General features: G+C 39.1%; 1 protein-coding gene across 1 annotated transcript in view; it reads left to right on the forward strand.

Moving 5' to 3' along the window:
- The window catches only part of SCEL (sciellin), a 117,439-nt gene that overhangs the window by 11,976 nt on the left and 78,177 nt on the right, over nucleotides 1-27,286 (forward strand). Inside the window, exons 2-9 of the mRNA XM_049853056.1 lie at nucleotides 4,929-4,990; nucleotides 5,696-5,813; nucleotides 9,290-9,349; nucleotides 12,805-12,873; nucleotides 18,079-18,153; nucleotides 18,718-18,756; nucleotides 20,210-20,290; nucleotides 22,552-22,617. Of these exons, the coding sequence (XP_049709013.1) occupies nucleotides 4,929-4,990; nucleotides 5,696-5,813; nucleotides 9,290-9,349; nucleotides 12,805-12,873; nucleotides 18,079-18,153; nucleotides 18,718-18,756; nucleotides 20,210-20,290; nucleotides 22,552-22,617 (570 nt within the window). The remainder of the gene's footprint in view (nucleotides 1-4,928; nucleotides 4,991-5,695; nucleotides 5,814-9,289; nucleotides 9,350-12,804; nucleotides 12,874-18,078; nucleotides 18,154-18,717; nucleotides 18,757-20,209; nucleotides 20,291-22,551; nucleotides 22,618-27,286) is intronic.

A 27,286-nucleotide genomic window follows, 5' to 3' on the forward strand; every position in this document is an offset into this window, starting at 1 on the left:
CTTGGATACTGAGTGCAGGATTTGCAATAACTCTGTTCCACATGCCCTTAACTCCCCACTATGGCCATCCCCAATCCGCTAAAGGTTTGCAGCTACAGTTGGGGACCAGTGATGGAATGGGTTAAATCTTGATGGATTCTTAGATCATCGGCACTTTGTGAAGAGAGCTGGATAGAGGAAAATGGATATCTTTTTTTTGGCCTTAGTCTCAGGGTTGCCCCTAATCAGACCCAACATCCTGCTAAAGGGTATGATATTTTCATGCCTTTGATAGCTAAGCAATCTCCAGAAGGCCTGGTTAAACAAGAACAAATGACATAGGACATTCAAACAAGCTCATGGCTCTTAACCTTTTTCTCTCTGCCAGTAACTAGCCTTTGGTATCCTATAAACTCCTACTGGTTCCACTCTAGAGTCTCTGAGATGCTCTATAGCAATAGTTTCCAATGAACTCACCTACATTCCCTGAGCACCTCAGTTTTTATTTTATTGCCACTTCTATGGTATGTAGGTCTCTACCAACCCATATAGATGCTGATTTAGACCTTCCTTGGCTTGCCTTATCCTACTTGTATCCCACCTCATTCCTGCTTCCAAACCAGGCTCCTTCTACTACTTCTTAAGGCCCTTCTGGATGAGGAGGGGAGTTTAGACAGTAATAATACTTAACATTTCTATAGTAATTTATAATTTTTAAAGCATTGTCTCATTCAGTTTCAATAACAACCTTTTTAGATCAATAAAACCCCCATTTTGTAGAGGTAGAGACAGAGACTCAGAGAGGCAAAGCTGGAACTCAACCTGCGGCTTTCTAGCTTGACAATCATTATTCTTTTTTCTGTGCTACAGCTAGGAGTCCCTGGGTGGTGCAAACAATTGACATGCTTAGCTGCTAACCGAAAGGATACAGGTTTGAGTCCACCCAGGGGCACCTCAGAAGAAAAGCCTGGTGATCTACTTTAAAAAACCAGCCACTGGAAACCCTATGAAACACAGTTCTACTCTGATACATAAGAGACCTCCCTGAGTCAGAATTAACGCCACTGGAACTGGTGGTACTGGTACAATAGGGTGACCCTGTTTCCAAACCAATAACGGGAATTGGGGTCTGATCAAGAGATAACAGTGTTAAATTAGGATATCTTTCAATATGTACGTTTGGCACATTTGTGTGGCTTCTGCTTGTTTGTTGCACAGTGAGAAAGAGAAGCTGGAAGCTTCTCCTGACCCACGGACTTGCTACTTGCCAGCCTCTATAACTGTGTGAGCCATTTCCTTGAGATAAATCTCTCTCTGTTTACATATGTGATCACATTTATCCTCACAATAGCCCTATTTCGTCTCATTTTATAGATGAGGGAAATGAGCTAGTAACATACCCAAAGTAAAAAAAAAAAAAAAAAAAAAAAATCTGCATTTTTCGAACTCCAAAGACTGGTCCACTGAGACCTTCAGACTCTCAGCTATTAGTGTTGTGAACAGCTTTTGGTCTTTGTGAAGATAATGGTCAATATTAATCATATTTGTTGTGAGTCCTTGCCTTAGGTTGGGTTCCCTAGAAGCAGTTGCCTAGGCAGGATTTGGGTCCCCAGGAGCCCTGGTAACGCAGTGGTTAAGAGCTGAGCTCCTAACCAAAAGGTTGGCTGTTTTAATCCACCAGCTGCTCATTGGAAACCCTATGGGTGCAGTTCTACTCTGTCCTATAGGTCGCTATGAGTCGGAATCGACTCGATGGCACACAGTGGCAACAACAACAGGGTGTATTGAGGGTGTACCCTCAGGAGAAAGGGAGCAAAGGATGGATAGGGGAGGGGAAGGGGCTGAGCACGGATGAGGCCTTGGCTGATTTAGCTCTGGCCTAACCCCACAGAGAGCTCTGACGCACAAGGGCTGAAGATCTACTTCTAAAAAATCAGCCACTGAGAATCCTGTGGAACACAGTTCTACTCTGACACACACGGGTTGTCATGAGTTGAAGCCTACTCAACGGCAATTTTTTTTTTTAATCTAAAGGATTTATCTTTACCACTTCACATTTTATGGCAGATTTCTGCAGGACATACTTTCAAGTAGGAGGCAAAAGTGGTAGCTTTTACAACCCTCAAAGTATACCTATAGGCAGCTATCTGATAACATTGCCTTAAATCTGAATAGCATTTGTACTTTATCAGAATGTGGCCTGTGTATACATTACTTATTTTCTCATCACAGTAAACTCTGAAGTACCGGTAGATGCTGGTTTTATTAGTCTCATTATTACCTGAATGTAATAAAGCTGGGCCTAGAACTTGCACTTTCTGACTTGAAATCTAATGCTGTCTCCAGTGTCTCATACTCTGGTTGGCTGGATGGATTCTGCAAAGGAAATAATACCCCACCAAGGTGACTTTCCCATTTTAAAACTCAGAGTCCCACACTCAGGGAACCCCAGAGCTGACTTATCCATTAGGCAGAGTTGGCACAGTGTCTAGGGCCCACGATACTCTTAATCCAAAAATCCAGTTGCTGTTGACTTCAACTCATGACAACCCTGTGTGTGTCAAAGCAGATCTCTGCTCCATAGCGTTTTCAATGGCTGATTTTTCAGAATTAGGTCACCAGGCCTTTCTTCTGAGGTGCCTCTGGGTGGGCCTGAACCTCCAACCTTTCGGTTAGAAGGTGAGTGTGTTAACTGTTTGCACCATCCAGAGACTCCACGATGCTTTTAGAGACCCACAAAAATGTCTGATTTTAATTCTTCTTAACATCAGAAGAAAAAATGAATATAATAATAATGAATATATAATAAAAAATACAGCCTGGACTATATTCATCTTTAAAATAATATAATCATAAAATGTAATTTTTATTTTGTATATATGTATGTGGAGGAAGGGCTCCATGAAGGCAAAAGTACCTAGCATCCACAAAAGTTATAATGTGGTGCTGGAAAAATCTTTCAGTCACGGGCAAACTGGGACAGTGATTCACCTCAACTCCTTAACGTCTTAACGGTAATGGTTGGTCATGGCTAAGGAGCTTCAGGCTTTCCCATGAGGTAGTTGTCTACAAAAGCTAATGTTTCACCAGATCTGTGACTTCTACATGTCTAGCTGCTTCCCTTCTAATTACACACTAGTGGCCTGGGTTCAGTCTGGCTTCTCAGAGAACAACCTAGCAGGCCAGACAATCAGTGAAAGACCTCACTGGGGAAGAACAAAGTGTTCCTGGTGAAGTCATGCTCTTGGATTGAGCTCAACACAATAAAATTTTACTCAACTTTTTTTTTTTTTCTCTGAGTGTGCGTGGGCTAGAAATACTGTCTCTCCAGCCCTCAGGGCCCCAGCAGAATACTCTACCCAGTTACACTAAATGAAGTATGTTCACTCCAGGCCTCCAGGCTCAAAAAGTACCCACATTGCTGGGAAGTGAAGTAGGTAGAGGGAATTGGTAGAAATGCCTGAGAACAGAGTTGCAAAGAAAGAGAATGTGTATTTACTGGACATCTTTCCAGTTGTTGTTGTTAGTTCGTTTTTTTAAAAATTTCTATCTACCTCTTTGGGCAACATAAATCCTTTCTGGAATATTGCAGGCAATAACTTCCTAGTATGGAAGTTAGTATGCAGGCAATAACTTCCTAGTATGGAAGAAAGGAGCCCTGGTTTGAGTGGAATCAACTCAGTGGCAAAGGGTTTTTTGGTTTTAGTATGAAAGAAGTTACAAAGTATAGTAATAACTTAGGAGGGGGACATCATGAAGAATGATGACTGAAAATGGCTTGAAAGTCCACTGGTCCACTGGTCATCTGTCTCTTGGTTTAAGTTGGATATCACTGATACATTCTGGGGGCAGAAAAAAAAAAATCCTGCCTGCTCCTCAGTCAACATGCTAGGTACTGGAAAAAGTCATGTGTGCATGATAATATCAGAGAAAGAAATCTTTGTGCAGTGGGTATATTATAGCCATGAAATTTAACCAGACTGAGATATTTTTTGAAGACCTGATCCCATTAGCAGGGCTCATTAAAAATATTTCAAAATATCAGTAGTCATTACTATCATTAGATGGACCCTGTTTGTTTATCTGCCTTTTAATAATTTGGAATCAAAGAACCAATTCCATTGAAAATCAGAGGAACTGAGCTGGTTTTTTCCGAGGCAAATATTTAATAAATTTAATGATGATGTTATGTGGGCTATGGTAACCATACATAGGCAGGTGCTTTACAAGCAGAAAATAAGGTGGGAAGGAAGAATGATGCTGGCTATACGTTGAGCCCTGGGCCTTGTCCACAGCATAACCCAGGAATCAGAAAATCATAACTTGTTTTTATAACACCTTAAAGGAATTAAGCAACATTGATCCTGAGAAAGGAAATGGTCAGTATTCTTTGCCCACCTAGGGCAGTGTGATTTGTTTAAGACAAGTCGTGAAGGACAATGGCAGGGACAATAGGGTCCTGGCTGCTGGATCCAGTACTGGCCAAATGTACCTTCTTGGTGCTTACTGGTCATTGCACACATCCTTCTTAGGGTGCTCTTCACAGTGTGCTGTAAAGACCCGTATCTCTCTCCCCATTGATCAAGACCAGAAACTATCTCACTCATCATTTTGTATACAGCTCCTAATTCAGTGCCTGGTACATTGTATGCACTCAAAACATCAATTGATTGAATAAATTAATTGATGGCTTGATTCAGCTAATTGCATGTTGTCTGACATTGATGACAGTAAATGCCCTGGGCATCTGTTTCTTCATCTGTAAAGTAAGTAGGTTGAAATCGTTAAATTCAGATTCTTTGAGATACTTCATGTCATGTATTCATTATCACAGACCATGTGACTTGGTCAATGCCATTGAAAAATGTGTCTCAGTTAGCCATGAAACTGTTACATGTAAATTCGGAGAATCATTGTTGTATCCTTCCCCTACCCCATTTTTGTTTTAGATCCTTATTGGACGGCAGCATGTCAAATCTCACCATGAGAAAAACGACTCCCACAGGACATGGTAATGTATATGAGGTTTCTGTTACTCAGAAAACTTAAAAATCTGGGAAAAAAACAACGAAAAGGTCCTAATTCTTTAATATAGATTTTGACTGTTTAGAAGCAATAGTCTAATTTAATTAGCATTTCTAATGTTAGGCCTAAGAAAAAAGTAAGAGTGCTACAACTTTTAGCTATGTAATTGTAATTCAAAGTTTTTTTTTTTTTTAGTCAACAAAAATGCACTTTTTGGGTGTTTGTGTTAGGGGATGGGCTCTTTGCTTCTGGCTCCCACAGGGTCAAAGAAGTATATAAGTTACTTGTAATCCAGTGCACCATGACTTATTGACTATTATTTACTAAGTGCTTTAAAAACAGCCCTGTGAGTACTTCTGGGACCTTCTTATTGAGTAAAATGGCCAACCCAGTAAGCCCTGGCTGGGTTTATCTCAGCCTCTGGTTCCACATTCCTGGAGCTGGACGGGGCCCGTGATCTGTGCTGGCAGTTTCATTGAGCACCTGAAGAGTTCTGTACGTTATCGCTGATGACTGGATATGGATTTGTTCTTTCTTGTCAGTGAGCCCTACCATGAATTAGTACTGAGCTTGGCAGCCTAGAATACTGATGCTGGCCAATCAGATGTGACTCTGAAGATGCTCAAGCCAAGGAACCCACACCCCATTCCATGATACTGCATCTCTCCATTTCTCACGTTTCTTTTGACAGATAAGAAGAGTGCCGCTCAAGGAACCATGCTGAGGCAACAGGGCTCTCAAGAAGTGAACAAAAAAAGGACTTTCTTACAGGATAACAGCTGGATAAAGAAACATCCCGAAGAGGAAAAGTAAGGGGGTGTAGAGGGTGGGTGGGTGGATGCGTATAGAGTACCATCTGACAAGCAAATACCTTCCTTCTAACACACTTGGTTGTGCTGCCCAATGTTTGGCAAAGTATAGTAAGAGTGCATTGATTACACTAAATTTTCAAAAATACCTCTCTCATTTTTAATATCCTACATATTTAAGAGAATGTGTGTCAGTAGTGAGAAAGAGCAGTATTTCAAGGTTATTGCCTAGAATAGATGTTTGTGCTTACTTGGTAAACTGAAAACATGAGTTTCCAGTTTCTAAAAACGTAGCACTTAATCCATGCTAAGACAATTACTGAAGCATGTTGATTATGTCTGTAGAAATTTGCTGTTGCTGTTTTTAGGTGCTGTCAAGTCAATTTTTGACTCATAGTGACCCCATGTGACAGAATAGAACTGCCTCATAGGGTTTTCTAGGCTGTGATCTTTATGGGAGCAGATCACCAGGTCTTTCTCTCATGGAGCAGCTGGGTGGGTTTGAACCATCAACCTTTCAGTTAGTAGGTGAGCACTTAACTATTGCGCCATGAGGGTTCCTTCTTAGCAGAAATAAATGCTTACTAATATGATTCCAAATTTATACATTTAATAGTAATTTCTCTAAAATTTCTATATGCACAAATCAAATTGAACACATGGATATAAGTTCCCAGGCCACTCTAGTCCCAAGTGGCCAGATACCCCCTGCTATAGAGTGAATCTGACTCCTAGTTACCCTACAGGACAGAGTAGAACTTCCCCCACAGGGTTTCCAAGGCTGTAAATCTTTAAGGAAGCAGACTGCCACATCTTTCTCCTACGGAGCAGCTAGTAGGTTTGAACCACTGACCCTTCCATTAGTAGCTGAGCACTTTAACCACTGTGACCATCACGGCTCATCATATACCTCTAGGTATTGGAAGTTTGGTCAATGTGGTGGCATTATTTTGTAAGGGAAGACTTTTGCTACAAAGAAAGTTTTGTCTGCATGATACAAGCATTGGTTATACTATCTATGTGCTGAAATATCCTGAAAACTATGGCTACATTGCCAATATAGGTTTACAAGAGATGTGTGTCCAACCCGAGTAAATAATTATTATATGTTATATGTATACATATGCATACATTTCCTGATTTTCTCTTATGTGTCCGGTTTGATGCTAGGTACTTTAACAACCCAACACTAAATATCACAACAACCATTCAAAGTAGGTATTATAGCCTCATTTTACAGAAGAGGAATCTGAGGCTCAGAGAAGTTAAGTAACTTTTCCAATGGCACACACCTAGTAAGTGGTGGAGTTGAGATTTTAACATGGCCAATCTTTTTCCATGATTCCATTTTCTCAACTGGGGGCAATTTTTCCCTTCAGCGGACATTTGGCAATATTTGGAAATATTTTTGGTTGACACATCTGGGGAGCTATCCTTCCATCTAGTGGGTAGAGGCAAGGATGCTGCTAAAACCAAAACAAACCTGATGCTGCTAAACATCCTTAGATGCACTGGACAGCCCCCACACCAAAGAATTAACCAGGCCAAAATGTCCATAGTGTTGAGGCGGAGAAACCCTGCATTACTTTCTACAAAACTGTCCGTATAGGGTTATTTGAGAAACATACTTGTGACTGTTAAATAAAAATGTATATATTATAACTCCTGCTTATATTAAATGTTACTATTTTAAGGGAATATCAGGGTAGGTAGAGAATCACACTAACTTATGGAGTTTGCACTGTTGTTGTTGTTAGGTTCTGTCGAGTTGGTTTCAACTCATAGAATGTGACAGAGTAGAACTGTCCTATAGGATTTTCTTGGCTGTGATCTTTCTGGGAGCAGCTCACCAGGTCTTTCTCCCATGGAGCCTCTGGGCAAGTTTGAACCGCCAACTTTTTGGTTAGCACCCAAGTGCTTAACAGTTATATCACCAAGGCTCTTTTGGAGTTAACATTATTGGCAATTATTCACTTTTATGAAGTAATACTTATTGCTTCTGTCAGAGCCCAATATAGCATTTCTGTATCTCCGTAGTGTTAGAGTGATGTCAAATGCAGGTATAAATTTTGGATTGTGAGTATTTACACAACGGGTGAAGATAAGGATGTCTAAGACAAATAAGAGTGGTTAGGAGTGAGAGTTTTATGCCAGGCATGCCTCCTTAAAAGGCCCAGGGAAGCCAGCTAAGATGGCACGGCAGCTGCTGAATGGGGGAAAATTGGCCCTGGTGCTTCCTGCACTCCCACTGGCTCAGCTCTGGGCTGTGTGTTATGGTTTCTATCCCTCAGGGAAGAAGGCTGCCTGGTGCCTGCCACTCTCTCAGGAGTTTCAGGAAGGGCTACCTAGTGAGATGGAAAAAGTTCCCTTGGGATCTTGCAAGGCATGTATTTGCTGGCATTTAGTTTCCTGTTAATCTTTTTTTCTAATTGTCTACTACAGTTCTTTTAGAGCTTTATTAAAAAATGGTTACAGAGTGTTGAGTAACGTTAGTAGAGCAGAACTGTGGGAAACGTGGTATTTCAGGTTTGGTTGGGTCGACATGAAAAAGATTCAGGTACTTACTCTCTGCCTTGGCTCAAATCCAAAGCCTCTACTACATGTTTTGACATTTCCTAAAATTGCCTGTGCTTTCAGATTCGTTGTACAAAGTGAGAAAGACATGCTTTGGGATTCTATGTATTAGATTTTATGTACATTGTCTTCCCTGCCTAATTTATAGTGTTACTTTAAGGACAAATGGGGTACACTATGTATTTTCATAGTTCAAAATAGGCTATGTCTCCTGGGAATGATCAGTCTCCTTTTATACGAATACTGGTACGTATTTCCCTGCTGTGTGTCAGAGAAACTGTCAAGTACATCAAATAAAATTGTCCAGACATAATGGACCTCATTAAATTTAATATATATTGGTAGAAAGCTTTTTCCAGTAGAAAAAGATCCTTCGAACATATACAAAGGTCCCTGGGTGGTGCAAATGGTTTGCACTAGACTACTAGGCTAAAGGTTGGTGGTTCAAACCCACTGTAGAAGAAAGGCCTAGTGATCTGCTTTAGTAACGATTACAACCAAGAAAACTGTATGGTGCAGTTCTATTCTGTAACACATGGGGTCGCCATGAGTCAGAATCACCTCGATACCAACAAGATAATATATAAAAAGTAGATAGCCTCATGTTCCCACACCCTGATTAAAAAAAAAAAAAAAAAAACAGACTCATTCCATTGTTGAATCATGTAGAAATCTCACGGGATAAATTAGAATAACCATCATTTGTACTGACATACTTGTTTCTTTTGTGCCCTGCTTTGTCAAGTGGTGACTGATTAAAATAAACAGTTGTGTTTGTATGCTTGCACTAAAGTGAATTAACCTTGTCAGAAGTTATGAGCTCCTTGCCTTTTTCATTTGTTCTGCACTTACCAAATACTGTTCTCACTTCTTATGTGACATGATTTGTTATTTCTCTGCAGAGATGAAAATTATGGTAGGGTGGTGCTCAACCCGCATAACTCCCATGATGCCTTGGACAGGTGGGTGTTTCAGACATGTTACGTCACTGGTAGAAACACAGACAGAAATGGTAGTTTTAGGAGGAGACTTGTTCAAAACAACTCAATATTTGTGGCTAGCTTAAGGCTTCCTCTGACCTGGTCACTTTAAGAAGAGTCTCTGACATCATTAGGGGTATCCACAGGGCAAACTCTGCTCCTCCTGATTGCTGCTCCCAGAACTATTGTGACAGCAGGAAGGGGCTCTCATAGGAACGTGACCAGATGTCTCTGAATCTTAGAGAGAGCAACCCTGAAATACAGAAATAACAATTCCAGAATTGACTTGCTTTATGAGACAGTGCATTTCTTTCTAAAAATTCCTGGGCTTGTGGGAAAACACTAAATGAATTAAGCCACCCCATGGCAAACAGACTGACAAACGTGAATTACTAGCAACACAATGTTGTAAATAATCTAAGCTTGATCAAATAAATAGATAATATTCTTATTAAAACACATTTACGTTCACAAACACACACACACAGCCGCACCCATCAGAAGACACAAGTTTTATCTCATCCTGTAGCCTGTCTCTGTCACCAGGAGGTAATTAGTACAAGAGCAGGATTGTTTTTCATTGTGTAGACTTCAAAAAGTTAAGGAGACACCTTAATTTCTCTAAATCCTTTTAAACCTATTTATAAGTTTAACTAGTTCTAGGAGCCCTGGTTGCACAGTGGTTAAGAGCTCAGCTGCTAACCAAGAGGTCGCAGTTCGAATCCACCAGCTGCTCCTTGGAAACCCTATGGGGCAGTTCTACTCTGTCCTACAGGGTTTCTGTGAGTCGGAATCCACTCAACAGCAATGGATTTGGTTTGGTTTGATTTAAGGGTACTGGGTTTGCAAACCAATACACAAAGTTCAAACCAAATCTGTTGCTGTTGAGTCAGTTTCAATTCATAGCGACCCTATAGGACAGAGCAGAATGGCCCTATAGGATTTCCAAGGCTATAATCTTTAAGGGACTGGGCTGCCACATCTCTCTCATGGAGTGGCTTGTGGATTCCAACCGCTGACCTTTCAATTAGTAACCGAGCATTTAACCTGTGCCACCAGGGCTCTTTCTACCCGAAGTAGCCATTTACCATTCCTAATATTTAATACCAGGTTTAATTCACTGAATTCTGGGATCCAGAGGACACTTTATCTGTGCCCTCTCCTTGCTGTTGCTGGGTGCCATGGAGTCAATTCTGACTCAGAACAATCCTGTAGGAGAGAGTAGAATTGCCCCATAGGGCTTCCTAGGCTGTAATCTTTATGGAAGCAAATCGTCAGGTCTTTTCTCCCATGGAGCTGCTGGTGGCTTAGCAGCTGAGCACTTAACTGTTGCACCACCAGGCTTCCTTGCCCTCACGTTAGTCCTCATGCTTATAAAGATTATAGACTTCTCAGTTGTCCCCCATTGTCTTGGTCCTCTAGTGCTGCTATAACAGACATACCACAAGTGGGTGGCTTTAACAAAGAAAAATTTATTTCTTCACAGTAAAGTAGGCTGAAAGTCTAAATTCAGTGTGTCAGCTTCCGGGGGGAGGCTTTCTTTCTCTGTCAGTCTTCTCATCAATTTTCTCCCAGACTAGGAGTGTCTCTTCTCGGGGGCCCTGGATCCAAAGGATGCATTCTGCTCTGGGCACTGCTTTCTTGGTGGTACGAGGTCCTCCTCTCTGCTCACTTTCCTTTCCCTTTTATCTCTTGAGAGATAAAAGGTGGTGTAGGCCACACCCCAGGGAAACTCCCTTTACACTGGATTAGGGAGGTGACCTAGGTAAGGGTGTTACAATCCCACCCTAATCCTCTTTAACATAAAATTACAATCACAAAATGGAAGACAACCACACAATACTGGGAATCATGGCCTAACCAGGTTGACACATATTTTGGGGGATACAATTTAACCCACGTCACCTATCTTACCAAAAATAAAGGAGGCCTAGTCATTTTAGTGCCAGGGGAATTTGCTTTGTTTATTTTATCTACCTTTCTCTAGAATTTTTAAAGAGCATGCATACTTGTTTTGAAATGTGGAAATGAAAACCATAGCTTTATATTCTAAGAGTACATCTAAAGTATTTTAGTATGTTGTCATTATGTGCCATCAAGTCAGTTTTGACTCATAAGACCCCATGTGACAGAGCAGAACTTCCCCATAGAGTTCTCTAGGCTGTAATCTTTACGGGAACAGATCACCAGGTCTTTTTTCCACAGAACCGCTGGGTTGGTTTGAACCACCAACTTTTCAGTTAACCATTTGCACTACCCAGGAACTCCATGATGGTGAAATATACCATGATTTCACTCTGGGATTTGATTAAAAATTTGGGGAGTTGCATTTAGTATTTTTCTTTACATTTTTCTTGCTTACCCCAGAGCTGTTCCCTCTGTTTGAAAATGTTACTATTTATCCTCCAAGGTGCACTTCAAACTACACCTCATCCACAAAGCCTTTCCTGATTCTAACACCTGGAAATAAGCTTTCCCAACTTAGAAGTTCCTGTGCTCTCCCTGAATTTGATATGTCTCCTTCAAATATACTCTAAAATGCAAGCACAGTAAATCATAATGTAATTTCCTAAATAGCTTGCTTTCCTGTATCACGGGGTTACAGGGTTATATGAGGTATTAAATAGGCTTTGTTTTTTCCGTTTTATCAGTCTCATCAAGATATGTCACTGCTTTGATTATTATGATCCTTAGTCTTGAGTCTCCTATCCTCCTTTCCCTTATTTCTTGTCCTCTTTCTTCTTTCTTCCTCCCTCTCCTCTACCCTTTTTGCTCGTTTTTTTTCCTCTCCCTTCTTGCCGTCCTTCTGTCCTAGCTTTGTTTCTCCTCATCTCCTGACTACCTCCATCCTTTCTCTCTGTCCCCATTTTCTTCTTTTAATTTTTCCCAGATTTTCTTGTTTCTTCTTTTCCTTTCTTTCCTCTCTTCCTTCTGCTAGCAGTTTTCTTTTTCAACCCTGTCCACGGTGCTGAATTTCAAATAAAGCAATTAAGTACTTAGCCCATTGTGCTGCCTTATGGCACTGCTAAAACTCTGCAAAAAAAAAGAAAGCTGATTAGAAGGGATTGAGAAGTTTCTATTATGTAGAAATTCACAACACTGACAAGAGTACATATTAGTTATTAACCATTTTGCATGTTGTGTTGTTTGTTTTACATATCCTTATCCCCAATTTGAGTGTGTCATATTGTACTTAGGAGTGATTGGAGCCAGGGAAGAATCCCTTAGTAGGGTGAGGAGTTAGGTTTTCCATAATTTATTCTACCCAAGTCAAAACTTTGGAGAATTTGGGTGCTCAAAGTCTCTCTTTTCTTGGTAACATGTACATTTTCTACTTTGGTTGGTAAACATTTTGTCAAATGCATGATAGGTCTTATAAACTATTTATCTGCTAATGTACTTGTCTTTTGGCTATTATTATTATTTTTTGGCTACAGGAAAACAAATGAGAGAGATGAGCCAAAGGCCACAATTAGCCGGTACAAATCTGATGATACTTTAGACAGGTAAGGTATTTTGAACCATCTAAGCAGAATCTATAACATATGTTGAATCCCATTTCTTGTAAAGCTATGAGATATTCTAATGTTTTCCAATTTAAACACTGAACCATTGATATTTTTTCTCAAGATAGATGTGACATGAGGACTGAATCATTTCCTTCTTCCAAACTCACAAAATCTTGACTAGATGGACTATTCCTCTCATATCCTGATAAGAGTAGATTGATATAAAAAATTCTGAGAGAAACTGGTATAACTATAGCGGACATGCATGGAATCTGTCAGTTGAATTTAAAATTGAGAGTGTAATTATTTTTGTGAAGATGAATAGCTTTTGGCTCTTCCATCCTGATGGTGAAAGAATAGCAGCTTCTGTCCAATTACTTTATGGAAACACTGCAAATTTTAATAACACAATAGTTTTGACACACCCAGGATAAAGGCATTAGTTCATTACTTTAGAAAGGGAAACTACTCTCTTGGCACTAGAGTAACCATTTGGCTTATAGAATGAGTCCTTTATGTTGTGCTTGTTGTTAGTTCTCGCTTAGAGGGTCCGGGCTCATCTCTGCAGAAAAAACGGCGACACCTCCATTCAGGCTAAAGTGTACATACCACAAATCACATTTTTATTTTAGAACTGTTAGAGATGCTTAATGAGCATAAGTAAAGAGCAAAGTTAACAATTTTAATTGGAGTCAAGACACAATGGACACCTGAGGCCAGCAATGGTTGAGCTCACTCCCTACAGCTAAAGACGTGCTGCTGTTGTAGATAAAAACGGCACCTGCTAGACTTTCAGCAGCTATCCTGATACTTAATCTATTATATTCCATATTTAGATCGTGTCAGTGTTTGTTAATATTGCAAATGTATATACATCTGCACTATTCATAGGTTTTCAAGTCATTCTCCCTAAAAGAAGACAGTCAGCATTGGTATCCCTGAAGGATCAGCCTCTCCTTTTAATTATCATCCTGACAAACACGAGTTTGTGTAAGTGTATGTAAAAGATCTGCATCTCCACAGTAGGGCATGGAGGAGTCAAAATACCGCTGTCCATTCACCCCTGGCTTTGCAGGCTGTCCTAGTGAGCTCCTAAGTTGAGAAGAAAACCCTATTTTCAGGAATGAATTTAAAAGTGAGTTAATTAAGCTTCATGAAATGTGGATATGTGAGAGACCTAAGCTTTTGTAGATTGTCTGAAAGTTTATCTCAGGCCACTCAGGACAGAACCTTGGAATGTTAGAAGAGGACTAGGCCTCACAGGCAACCTAGTGGAGTCATTCTCAGCCTTGACTGTGCATTGGAACCACTGAGGGCCTTTCTGATCTTTACTGATGCCTTGGATCCACTAGCCCACAACCCCAGTACTCTGACATAATTATTCTGAAATGGGACTCGGGCAATTTTTTTTAAGTTGATGGAGTGATTCTAACATGTAGTCAAGATTCAGAACCACCAGTTTAACTCAAAATCTTTCACACACTGGAAAACGGGGCCAGAGATTAAATGAATCATCTACGGACAGCTTCAGTGGCATGTTTGAGAGAAGTAACCTGATTAGCTTATTTCCAAGGGGGTCCTCTCTTCCATAGTAAGCTACATCTCTGTACATGTAGAAACAGAAGAAAGAAAGAGAAAGCACAGGAGTCAGTAAAGAAAGACAAGCCCGATTAGCAGGAGTAGAAATTTCAAAGACAGGCTACCCCAAAATTCGAGATATGAAATAATTTTAAAAGGAAGATGGTCAAATATCCACAGTGTGTGTGAGTGGTGTGTGTGTGTGTGTGTGTATGCACACATGTACATAGTATAGATGAGTATGAGAAAAGTATCGAGTTTATATTTGAAGAGATTTAAATATGTATGTAGGTAAAAACATGAGTATGCTAAAGAAGCGTAAGTAGGCAATAGTATATGTAGCACGCAAGTGAACGCAGTATAGGTGGTCGTGTTCTGTACTGTCGAGTCGATACTGATTCATAGCAACCCTACTGCACAGAGCAGAACTGCCCCTTAAGGTTTCCTAGGCTGTAAAAATCTTTACACAGCATACTTTAACAATCCCAAATCCTAAGGGTTAAAAGGACTGAATTTAGAAAACCAAGGGAGACGCCTAGTGTTCGGAAGTGGAAGTACAACTTTTCCTTTGATTCTCTTGTTGAATACATTGTTTGGGTATTTCCTGCCTCCAAGGTTGTCTCCTATTGAAACAACCTATTTTGTGTCATAAGTTGACAGAAACTTAATTTCCCGGAGAAATACAAATTTCATCGGCCTAAACAATAATAAAATGATGAATGTATTGGAATGGTGCTTTAGAGATCTATTACCATCGACAGATCTCCACTGTCAAGCAAGAAATTGTGGGAAGTGAACAGTAATACTGTAAATTCTTTCTTTGCCACTCTTTAGTAGTGTGGCCAAGAGAGAGTCATCCAATTTCTCTGAGACTTCACTTTTTCAGATCTATAAAATAAAAATAATTACACCTACCTCGTAGTACTGTTTTAAAGGGTAGAGGAATATACAGTTGGTCCTCCATATCCGTGGGTTCCTCACCGCGAATTATTCAGCCAACCTCCTAAGGAAAATACCTGGGGGCGGGGGGGCGGGGGGGAGTTAGTTTGTTGCTGATGTGTGCTATGTTGTTAGGCCTACGATGGTTGCATCTGTACTGAACACGTACAGACTTTTTTTTTCCATCATTATTCCCTCAACAATACAGTATAACAGCCATTTACATAGCATTTACATTGTATTAGGTATTGTAAGTAATTTAGAGTTGATTTAAAGTATGTAGGAAGTTGTGCTTAGGTTATTATATGCAAATACTATACTTTTTTAAATAAGGAACTTGAGCATTCTCAGATTTTGGCGTCCACGGAGGTCCTGGTACCAATCCCCGGTGGATACCAAGGGAATGCTGTATATAAAATGACTGGCAAAGAGTGGTAGGTAGCTATTTTTATTATTAGATGTAATATTATTCATGTAGATTTATAGTGTAGAATTTTTATCAGCTTAATTTAACATCAAAGCTCACCTTTAAACCTTGAGAATATTTGATATGCTGTTTGTTTTCAACAAATTGTTGTTTTCAGCGTATCAGAATAGTATTTCAGAAGATTAATTTTATCTTATATGAGGGCCTCAGAGATAGCTATAAAGTCTGAATAGAGTTTTCAAGGAAAACTTAAGCCTGTCAGTCCTACCTATGATTGACTATGATTTACCAAAGGGCACTTTAAATACCCCAGAGGGCTCAGTGGCAGTTAGTGCAGGTGCTATGTAATCATAGTGTTTGGCCTGATGATCTCCTCAGACTTGAAGTTTTTTGTACACAGATTCTAGGATTCTGTACACGTTACCACCTGTATTGCGAACAGTGTATAGAGAATGTGGAGCTCAGGAGTGTCCTAACCAGTTATTCATTTCCCCTTTCTGCATTCAAGAGTTAATGGTTTCTGGCATTATGCACTATAAGAAAAAGCTGTGTTTTAGGGCTGACTAATAGAAACTTGTTAGAGTTATTTACCCAATATTTTGTTTACAAATGGCAAAATGACATTTACAAATGGAAATTATTTCTACCATATAGCTATCATATTTTTTCCCATGAGTTTTTTTTTTTTTTTTTTTTTTAAGAGAATCAAAGTGAGTGTCCGTCTTAGCAAGTAGGGTTTTTATGAAGACCTGTACTAAAGTAGAGAGTAAAAGTGGAAGTTTAGGAGAGCTATGGTAGACCCATGGAAACCTTGGTGGTGTGGTGGTTAAGAGCTATGGCTGCTAACCAAAAGGTTGGCAGTTTGAACCTACCAGGTGCTCCTTGGAAACCATATGGGACAGTTCCACTCTGTCCTACACGGTCGCTATGAGTTGGGATCTACTTGACGGCAATGGGTTTGGTTTTTGGTTTGGTATGGTAGACCCATAGTATGGAATCAACAGAAGGGGCTAGTCAGACTGTTTGTTTCCTGAGGGAAACTTTGGTATATTCTCGTGTCACGTAAGCCTGAAGGATGCTCCAGAAGATAGCACCAGGTATTAGGAAGAACCTTTCAGTCTGGTGTGAGGGAAGGAAGGAGAAGAATAGGTGCTGCAGTCTTGAGATTCCACCATTGTCACGGAGACTATTGTTGTTGTTAGTTGTTGTAGAGCCAACTCTGACTTAGGGTGGCCTTATGTATGAAGGATTCCTAATTTTTTTGACGCTAGGAACAGACAAACCCAGCTTTTCTAGATCTACCAGCCTTGATGAGACCTGAGATTAAAGACCTAATGGCCATTAGATAGATAACTGTCGTAGAGTTGGCTCTAACACATGGCGACCCCGGGTACAAAGAAGGAAATGTTGCCAAGTCTGGCATTATCCTCATGATTCCTGGCATGTTCCAGTTGGAACTATTAACTAAATGTATTAGTGAAAGTAAGCTAATTTGTCAGGGCAAAGTAACTATTTTAACAAGCTCCTTACTCCAAATCTCAGTGGTTTAACCCATAGAGGGTTATTGCTTGCTTTCACTAGAGTCCAATGTGATTGACTGGAGAAGTGGGGGGGGGGCATCTTTGCTCCATGCTGTCACTCAGGGACCTAAGTTCCTTCTATGTTTTAATACTGCTATCTTTAGCCTGTTGGCACCAAAGCCACCATGAAAGGGGGACAACCAGCATGCAGGAGGGTGCTGGGGCTTTTATGATGGGTCTAGAAGTGGCATACCACATTTCTGTCCATATTCTTTAGCTTAGCATTCAATCTCATGATCCCAACCTAATTGCAAAGGAAGTTGAGAACTATAGTCTTTCTGTGTGCTCAGCAAGAAAATAGAATGGGTTTGACAAACACAAAGCATTTTTTTTCTACCACGAAATGTTAAAAACATAGTTAAGCATTCCACTGATCCCTTTTACTGTCACTGATAAGATAATAAGGATTACAAAAACAGTTAATGATATCAGTGCTCAGAAAGGCAAACAGAAGAGCATACTTTTAGAAATTAAAACTGTGTAAAAATAGCCTCATCTTTTTTGTCTTAGCTTTTTTTTTTTTTTTACTGTAAATTTTTCTAAAACGTAACACCTGAAAAACAGTGCTTGTTATTAAGGAAAGGTTACATGGCGTTGTTACTCTAGCATGGACAAGTTCTCAAAGGAGTTTAATAATCTAAATGTTTATCCAAATTTTTGTCTCATTTCTTTATAAAGGATCTCAGACAGAAAAGATGCTGCTAAAACACACAAGGCCAGTACCTTGGATAACCGACTAACCAATAGGTGTCGGTATGTACTAACTTGGGAAAAGCTCAAGGGCAACATTTTTCTAGGCATAATTTATACTTAAACTGTTTCATTCCTACTTAATATCTTTCTGTAACTTCTTATCCTCTATGTTTTTGATACTGAAATTCTGGAGTAAAAGCCTTTGTTCCTTGCTACAGGGCTAGAGAAAAACACAATCCTGGCTGGCTTAAAAAAATCAAAGCAGCTCCTAGTTTCATGTCATCATTCTAATCACATTTATATTCCTATTTAAATTCCCCTGGTGGCAAGATTATGAAATACATGTAAATGCAAATTTTGCATTCACATTGCTAAAGAAAATTATCGTACTCAACAAGTAAAAACATTGGACTTAAAAGATGCCAGATCTTCTGAAGGAAAACTATTCTTTTAGAATCTGATACAAGAGATTAAAAAGATCATAGATTCACCTTATCAAATTTATTTCTTCCTGCTCTCAAATAATGGCTAATTTTTAATAATAACTCTAAATTCATGGATAATTGCAGATAGATGCAAGTGTCAATTCTTCATCGCTGCTCAAACTTTTTTTTTCCTTACCAGAAGCCTGTCTGCATTTAGATCACCAGAATCAACAAAGTCGTATGTACTTTTCTAACTGAAGTTACATTTTAAGAATAAAATGTGTATATATTTATAATATTTTATATGTGCTAATTCAATGGTATAAGCTGGAGGTGTATGACCTTCAGGCCAAAGTTTCACTGAAGCACAGCCACACCCACCCACTATTATCAATTTCTGCAGCACAGGAGCCTGGTGGTTAAGTGGTTAAACACTTGGTTGCTAATTGAAAGGTTGATGGTTTGAACCCAGCAGCTGTTCCCTGGGAGAAAGATGTGGCAGTCTGTTTTTGTAAAGCTTACAGCCTTGGAAACCCTATGGGGCAGTTCTACTCTGTCCTATAGGGTCACTACGAGTCGGAATCTCAATGGCAACAGGTTTTTTTTTTTTTTCAATCTTTTCAGCCAAGAACAGGTACTGAATTGGTCCGCAAAGCTTAAAACATTTACCGTCTGGAATTTTACAGAAAAAGTTTGCAGACCACTGCTCTAACCAAACCCCAAAACTTAGATCATTTTTTTTCCTTTTAATCTAGATGCTTTATTTTTTCTTACAGACTCCCGTTCACCGTGGCAATAAACTCTTCCTTCCCTAAACTTCACCTCCCCAACCCCCAAACTCCTGCTTCAGGGAGTTCTGAAGTCATGGGTTTTTAACAATCTATATAAAAGAAATACATTTTTGAAACATAGAATATACTTCTGGCTGTTATAGGCAGACCCATTTAGGTAATTTTTAAATGTTTTTAGTTTTTTCCTTTGTGTGTACATATTAATTTTTCGCACTGGACCACATCTCTCAGTGGCTGAAACAGGCCAGGGTCACTTCCATTCTTTGAGGGTCTGAATATATTTATAAATACTAAGTAGAGATACAAAAATGCTGGGACTTCTAAATTGTTTTCTTTAGCAAACTAATGCTTTTAATATAAAAAAATTGCAATGTAACCGTGTTAGTAGCAATATAATCCCAAGACTTTAAAAATATATGTGAATACATAGCATACCACAGTTCATTTTTCTGGATTCAGGACAGATAATGTCATATGATGAATGACTTATTCATTCAATTCCTTCCATTTTATTTAGTTATATGAGAAACTGGTAATTTATGAAATAAGTCAAATTATGGAAGGGTATCTTTTGTTATTCTTCAATCCTTAAGTGAAGTATTTTGTGGTGGATAGGGAGCAGGTGAGACATATGAGTCAATTATTAGGCCTTTGAAAGTTGGGGGAAACCCTGGTGGCATAGTGGTTAAGTGCTACGGCTGCTAATCAAAGGGTCAGCAGTTCGAATCCACCAGGCGCTCCTTGGAAACCCTATGGGGCAGTTCTACCCTCTCCTATAGAGTTGCTATGAGTTGGAATCGACTCGACGGCCCTGGGTTTGGTTTGGTTTTGGTTTCAAAGTTGGGGTAGACTGAAAAACTTTCAGGAATGTGATTATTTTTTGTTCTTGTGGTTAAACAGGCAACCTGGCAATTTGTTCAGCACAAACACCACCAACACCACAGCTTCCACCTCTGCTACCACTCCTGTAAAGAAAAAGAGGTATAATGGGCTGGTTGTAATTTGCCTCTAGCCGATATTCTAAAGAATGATTGTTCTTTATCCTATTTCTGAACGAAATCATCCACCAAGGCTCCGGGCAGCATTCAGAGTTACTTCCTCTTTGTTCTCACTTTTTCACAAGGATCTAGTGCCTGCATTGTGCTGACGTCAAACTTTAGTACTTATTACCCCCTAGTCTGCTCCTTGGAGTCCCTAGGTGGCTGTACCTTTCCATGTGCCTGCTTCAGGGGCTGCCTCTTCTGCTCTGTGGCTGGGCTGACCCTACTTCCAAAGACAGAGTCAAAGACTCTATATGAAGGGATCTATGTTTGTGTGGTTATTGCATCTTCTGACTTCCCCTGTGTGGCCTCCCATATTCTGCTTTTGCTAAGTTCCACTTACCTAGTAAGTGCAGTGGAATAGCAAGACCTGTGGAAGCAGAAATCTTCATGAGTCAGAAAATGGTGGTGGAAGAGACTCCTGCATCTTGAAGGGAATACAGTGCTAGTACATCATGGTGCACAGAAAACAAGCCCTTGTGAACCTTGGTGTTTTGTTTTTTCTTATTACCTCTGTCTACACCCCAAACCATGCCTGACACAAGCTTGATGCCTAATAAGTATTTGATGGGGGACTGACTGACTTTGCCCTGGTGCAGCTGTAGTCCTCTGAGAGACAAATGACTATTTTTCCAGCAGTGAGGGTTCTATCGCATTTGCAGAATCTAAAAAAATGTGATTTATCTTCCTCTTGGACCCACATTTCACATCTTTCCAACCCTTTGTGAATTAAAAACAGATTCCTAAGTTTGGAAGGGAAATTTAAGGTCAGGTGGTACAATAGTTAAGCGCTTAGCTGCTAATCAAAAAGTTGGCAGTTTGAACTTACACAGTGGCTCCATGGGAGGAAGGCCTGGCGGTCTGCTCCCATAAAGATTACAGGCTAGAAAACCATTTGGGGCAGTTCTACTCTGCCCTATAGAGTCGCTATGAGTTGGTATCAACTCGACTGCACACAACAACAGCCCAGTCTACTACCCAGTGCAAGTACCTTTCCTCTGACCAGTTAGATTTGATTCAGGATCTTGAAGCCAATAAGACCATGGCTGTTTTGAGATGCACCTTTGACCATCTCTCATGGATGAGTATCTTCTTAACTTGAGCTGAAATTTATCTTGATTTTACTCCTACCTGGTCTTAGTTCTGTCCTGTCATGCCTCAGAGAATACATCTACTTTAAGAATTTACAGGTAGCTCTCCTGACTTCCTTGTCCCAGGCTTTCTCTCTCTGCCAGTTAAAATTATGAACTAGTAGAAAAATGTAGAACAAAATTCTAACTCAAGAAGAAAGACCAGACTTTCTGGCCTGACAGAGACTGGAGAAACCCTGGGAGCATGGCCCCTGGACACCCTTTCAGCTCAGTAATGAAGTCACTTCTGAGGCTCACCCTTCATCCAAAGATTGGGCAGGCCCATAAAACAAAACAAGACTAAAGGGGCACATCAGCCCAGGGGCAAGGACCAGAAGGCAGGAAGGAACAGGAAAGCTGGTAATAGGGAACCCAAGGTTGAGAAGGGAGAGTGTTGACATGTTGTGGGTTGATAACCAATTTCATAAAACAATATGTATGCTAACTGTTTAAAGAGAAACTAGTTTGTTATGTAAACCATCATCTAAAGTACAATAAAAAAATAAAAACATAGAATTATGTCCTAGTAAGGTGAAGACATCTCTCTAGTGGGAGATATTTCTTACTGCCTATTGCTAACTCTTTGCTAATTGCCAATGCCTTTGCTAATGTCTGAGTTTATTTATATTCTTACTTGTCAGGATTTTCTATCAATTTTTTAAAACCATATTTTACATAGAACATCAAATTATTACTGTTTCTACTATGAAATATTTCAGATATAGAGAAAAATAGAATAACATGGTAAACAGCCAAGCACCCATCACTTAGGTTTCATAAATGCTACTGTTTTACAGATTTGTTTCAGATTTCTTTTTAAAGAAATGTCCACATTGGTTAGTGCCAAAAGAAATGAGAAAAGGAACTTTCTTGGGATAGCAGATGGCTTGGAGTATAGGTCACTTTCTATTTCATTTATAAAATAGTTTTCATTCTATTTCCAAGGCCTTGTATAAAACAATCATGTTGCCTTTTTTAACTATCAAATTATTTTCAGCTTTTATTCACAGACATGTGGGTGGGATCAGGCTTATTAAGGACCATGTTTATAACCAATGTCATTTCTTAACAGACAGTCCTGGTTTCCACCACCCCCTCCAGGTTATAATGCTGCCTCAGGCCCAGGAACAAGCAGGAGGTAAGGGAAATGTGTCAGATGTAATCGCTGTGTAATTCGATGGAAGAACATGTCAGGTATTGACAACATATCATTGTGTATGCTTTGGAATAAATAGGAGGCAGTTTTGTGAACTTGGAGCTCTGAACGAGACATTGCCCAGTGAGAATGAGGTCTGGGGTACAAGAAACTCAGCAAGCCACAGAAGCAAGCAGGTGACAAAGGTCAAGAGCAGAGTCAAGCCCCAGGCGGGAGTGCACAGCTGCTTCCATGCTTGATGAACACAGAGCACTGGGTGGCAATACCTGCAAAGTTCCTTGTAAACTTGAAGTTTTTTTTTAGTTGGGTGTTTTTTTTTGTTTTATTTTTGTTGCGAGGAATAGTTGTAACTAAAATTATAGATTATGTGGCGGACAACTTTTTCTGCAATTTCTATGCTAGGAGTGTCAGCAACTCAATTTAATAAATATTTATTAAATGGCTACTATATACCAGATTCTGTGCTAGATTCTTGGAATACATCAGTGAACCAAACATGGAGCTTACATTCTAGCATGCAAAGGAGCAGGTGCACATGTAGAACTCTTATTGTCTATGTCATCACTAGCACAGAAAGAAAAATAGGGCTCTGATTTGGTTTTGCTTTCAGGTCACCAAAAATGCTCTCATGTCGCCAACCCCTAGAATATCTTTACCATGTTTCCATGTTTCAGTGGGATCTATTTTCTCCATTCCAAAAATTGGAAGAGAGAGCATTAACTTGTGTATTTGTTTAGTATTGGTTTATTTCCTAAAATTTCATCTCTGTGCAGCTTTTTAACATCTCTTTTATTTCCAAATAAATGCATGTCTTCTATTATAATTTACGTTGGCTGTATAAGGATATGTGTGCACTTTAGCTGGTCAATAGACAAAAAAGATCAAGTAGCTTTTTCCACACCTGTCATTGCATCTGTTTTCTTTCTTTTTAACTCTGATCAGCTACAGGTGGCTTCTAACTATCTGTATTTCTAGTTTAAATGTTTCTTTCCCCTCAGGTTTTATTAGCTATTTCCCTGTGAGTGATAACTTTCATGGACCTGCCTATGTGGGGAAAATATTAACTGGATCTGATAGTTACTATTGTTTCCTGAGTGTTGTAAGATACCTCTAATTCTGCCTGGATAGACAATAACTGACACTTTTCTTAGAAATATTGATAATTTGTGAGTTGGAATTGACTCAGCAGCAATGGGTTTTCTTTTTTTTTTGGTTATTTCCAAAATAACTTCTTATTTTTGTCCTCTATTCATTATTCCAATATTAATGCAAATGATCATTATAATAAGTGACTGGCTATAGAAGTGTATAAAAATATGAAAGGATTATTCATGAGTTAGCATCTCATGTTTTCAGTGCCTGTTGAGCTTGTGGATTTCTGCTTGCATAGAACTGACGGGGCTTGGCCATATGCCCTGAGAATTTATGCATCGTTGGATGCAATTTACATAGAAGATGAAATAAGTTACAGTGCTCCTACTTCTGCTTCCTGGCTCAGCTCCATAGCACCAGAATTAAGGAAAAAGAAGATGATTGGACTGGGTTGATCAATTTAGATATCCATTCCTTTTTTTAGAGATACAGGTTATTAATATAATGGCAAAAATGAAAGACTTCTCTTTGCAGATCAGAGACAATGTCATGCCAAGCATTCAGGGGAAGGTGAGAATAATAGCAATATAGCAATGCCTTTGATTTCTAAAGTGCTTTTCTTTGGAAGAGCTGAAAGTACAGCTCCTGTTTCTCACCTTTAATGCCAGTGCATTCCCAGGGCTAAGAAATAGGCTTTTTAGTAAATTTTGAAAAGCAGAAGCAATTATTAAATGATAAAAGGGAGTAGAAGCTTTCAAAAGAGATCTTTGTTCCCAGAAAAGCCTAAAGAAAATGAAAATAGGTCAAAAACAGATAAAAATGGGGGGCTATGATTTTTAACACTGGCTGATATCTCAATGCTAAACTTATTTCCCTTCACCCTTCTTTTATACAGTGGTCTCCCTCACCCTTTTGCATCCCCTCCCATCTTCTTCAAAAGAATCTTCCTTAATACTAACACCCTCAATCTCTTTTCTGTTCTTAATTTTATGAACCTTACTTTTCTCACCACCTAATTTTTTTCTGAAATTTCATTTCCTCCCCCACACCCCTCTGTGTGCAGTACATCCAAAAAGACCAACAGACTTTACAATCATTATAGAAATAAGCTCTCGTCCTGTCCTTTGTTTCCTTGGCTTCTCTGTCACCTTTGACATCATAAATCATTTTGTGACTTATATCCTGTGGAAGAAATAAACCTTAGTTGTGTTTGGATTAAGAACTTGTCTTGGTGTTGTGTTTGAATTAAAATCTATCACTTTTTTTTTTTCACGCTGATTTTTATGTATTTATTTTTGGTGTGGGTTTAGAAAAATTCTTTTTTTCTTGAATTTGGTTGTTGTTGAAAATATACACAGCAAAACACACCAATTTAACCGTTTCTACCTGTACAATTCAGTGACATTGACTACATTCTTTGGGTTGTGCAACAAATCTCATCCTCCTTTTCTGAGCTGTTCCACCCTCATTAACATAAACATACTGCCCCCAAGTTTCTATTTAATCTTTTGAGTTGCTGTTGTCACTTTGATCCCATATAGATAGGTCTTAAAAGAGCACAATGCTCAAACCAGATAGTCTTCACTGGTTAAACTAAGCTATTGTTTCATTTTAAGAAGACTTCAGGGGATATTTTTGTTTTAAGGTTTAAAGATTTTCTGAGGGCGTAGTTTCAAGGGCTCTTCCAGCCTTCATGTCTCCAGAAGTCTGGAGCACATGAGAATTTGAAATTTTGTTCTGCATTCTCCCCCTTTTGATCAGGGTTCTTCTATAGAATCTTTGATCAGAATGTTCAGTAATGGTAGCCATGCACCATCCAGTTCTGGTCTCATGGCCAAGGATACAGTTATTCATGGAGGCATTTAGCCACACACTCCATATCCTTCTCCTATTCCTGACTCTCCACAGTTATTTTTTATTATAAGGAATCTGCAAGAAGTAAACAGTCCCCAAAGGGCCTGAAGCTTTCTTACCAAGAGAAGAACTCATTATTCCTATACCTTTATCTGTATGTTTTTGTTGAAAGCTTCCATTGAGTTTGCCCCAACTCATGGTGACCCTATGCATTACAGAGAACTTCTCCATAGTGTTTTCTTGGCTGTAATCTTTATGGAAGCAAATCAACAGGACTTTCCTTCTGCAGAGCCACTGGGTAGGTTCGAATTGCCAGCCTTTGAGGCAGCAGCCAATCACAAACTATTTGTGCCACCTAGGCTCATATCTATTTGTATGTGTATATCCATATCTAATGTATAGGTATATCTATGCCTACAACTATATGGGTCTATTTTTATCCCCACATCTATTTCTATATTTACCTTTATAACCCAAAACCAAACCAAACCTGTTGCTGTCGAGTTGATTCCGACTCATAGCTGCCCTATGGCTGTATCTATGTCTGGATGTAATATAGATATATTATTAACATAAGACTTGTGAGCTCAATTTTAGCTTAAATGAGAAAATTTGAATTTTCTAAAATAGCCATATTCAATTTTCTAAGACAAATATTATTTTCTAAATGATAGATCAGATTAAACTTGCAAGGCAAGGGTCCAGACCTGGGTGATCAAACAAAATTTTTAGTTAAGAATGAATACCTTTGAAAGCCTCTTGCACACTTTTGGATAAACATTAAAGAGATTTAGAGATTCAATGGTTAAATGCCATGTAAATCTTATTTAGGAAATTTACTGAAGCTGAATTAAGGGACTTGCTTAACTGACAATATGTCTGTTGCCAATTATGGTGATTTGGGAACAGCAATGAAGCCATCCCTAACAACAGCAACAACAACAAAATGTGTTGTTGGTTTTTTAATGAAATTATTATCAAAGGCAAAGAAAAAAATACATGGTATCTGACAAAATTAAAATAGTGAAAGCACTCCTAGGAAAATTAGTTAAATGTTTGTTACATACCAACATAATTTTGCATCCTTATTTGTTTCAACCCCTTTTCCTTCAGTGGTTTTCATTTCCAGTTTGATGAAGGGGGGGGGAACCCTGATTGATAAGTGAGTTGCCATGGCAACCTTGCACTACAGTTATTTTTTCCGCCTGTGACTATAAATGGTAAAATGTAACCTTTCTTGTTAAGCTGAAACATTTTTAACTATTTTAGAACCAAACCCTCTACAAAATTTGATGTCACCCTAAATAAAAACAAATATATTCTATTTTTTGTCTCTACAAAAATGTTCTTTATATTAACTGGAATCTGTTTCGTAAACGTTAAATTCTAAGACAACCAATCAGTAAAATGTTAAAGCACAGTGATTTTAAAATCTTACCCAAATGTCTAGGTTACTCATTCTAAGCACTCGAAATAATTAAAACATTAGCTAGAATTAAGGTTTATTATTTTTAGAGAGTGTTGTTTGAATAGCATGTGAGAAAAGCTAATTTAGAATGTGTAAATGAAGGTTTTAACCTTTAAAAATGAGTTACTTTTTCCTAAGTCCAGTGGGGACAACATAAATAGCCCTGATTTCCTAACACTGATTTTAGGCAACCCATGCTTTTAAACAACAACAATAACCATTAACAAAAAGTACCTG

The sequence above is a fragment of the Elephas maximus genome, chromosome 14 (assembly GCF_024166365.1).
Source record: "Elephas maximus indicus isolate mEleMax1 chromosome 14, mEleMax1 primary haplotype, whole genome shotgun sequence".
In the NCBI taxonomy this organism is placed as follows: domain Eukaryota; kingdom Metazoa; phylum Chordata; class Mammalia; order Proboscidea; family Elephantidae; genus Elephas; species Elephas maximus.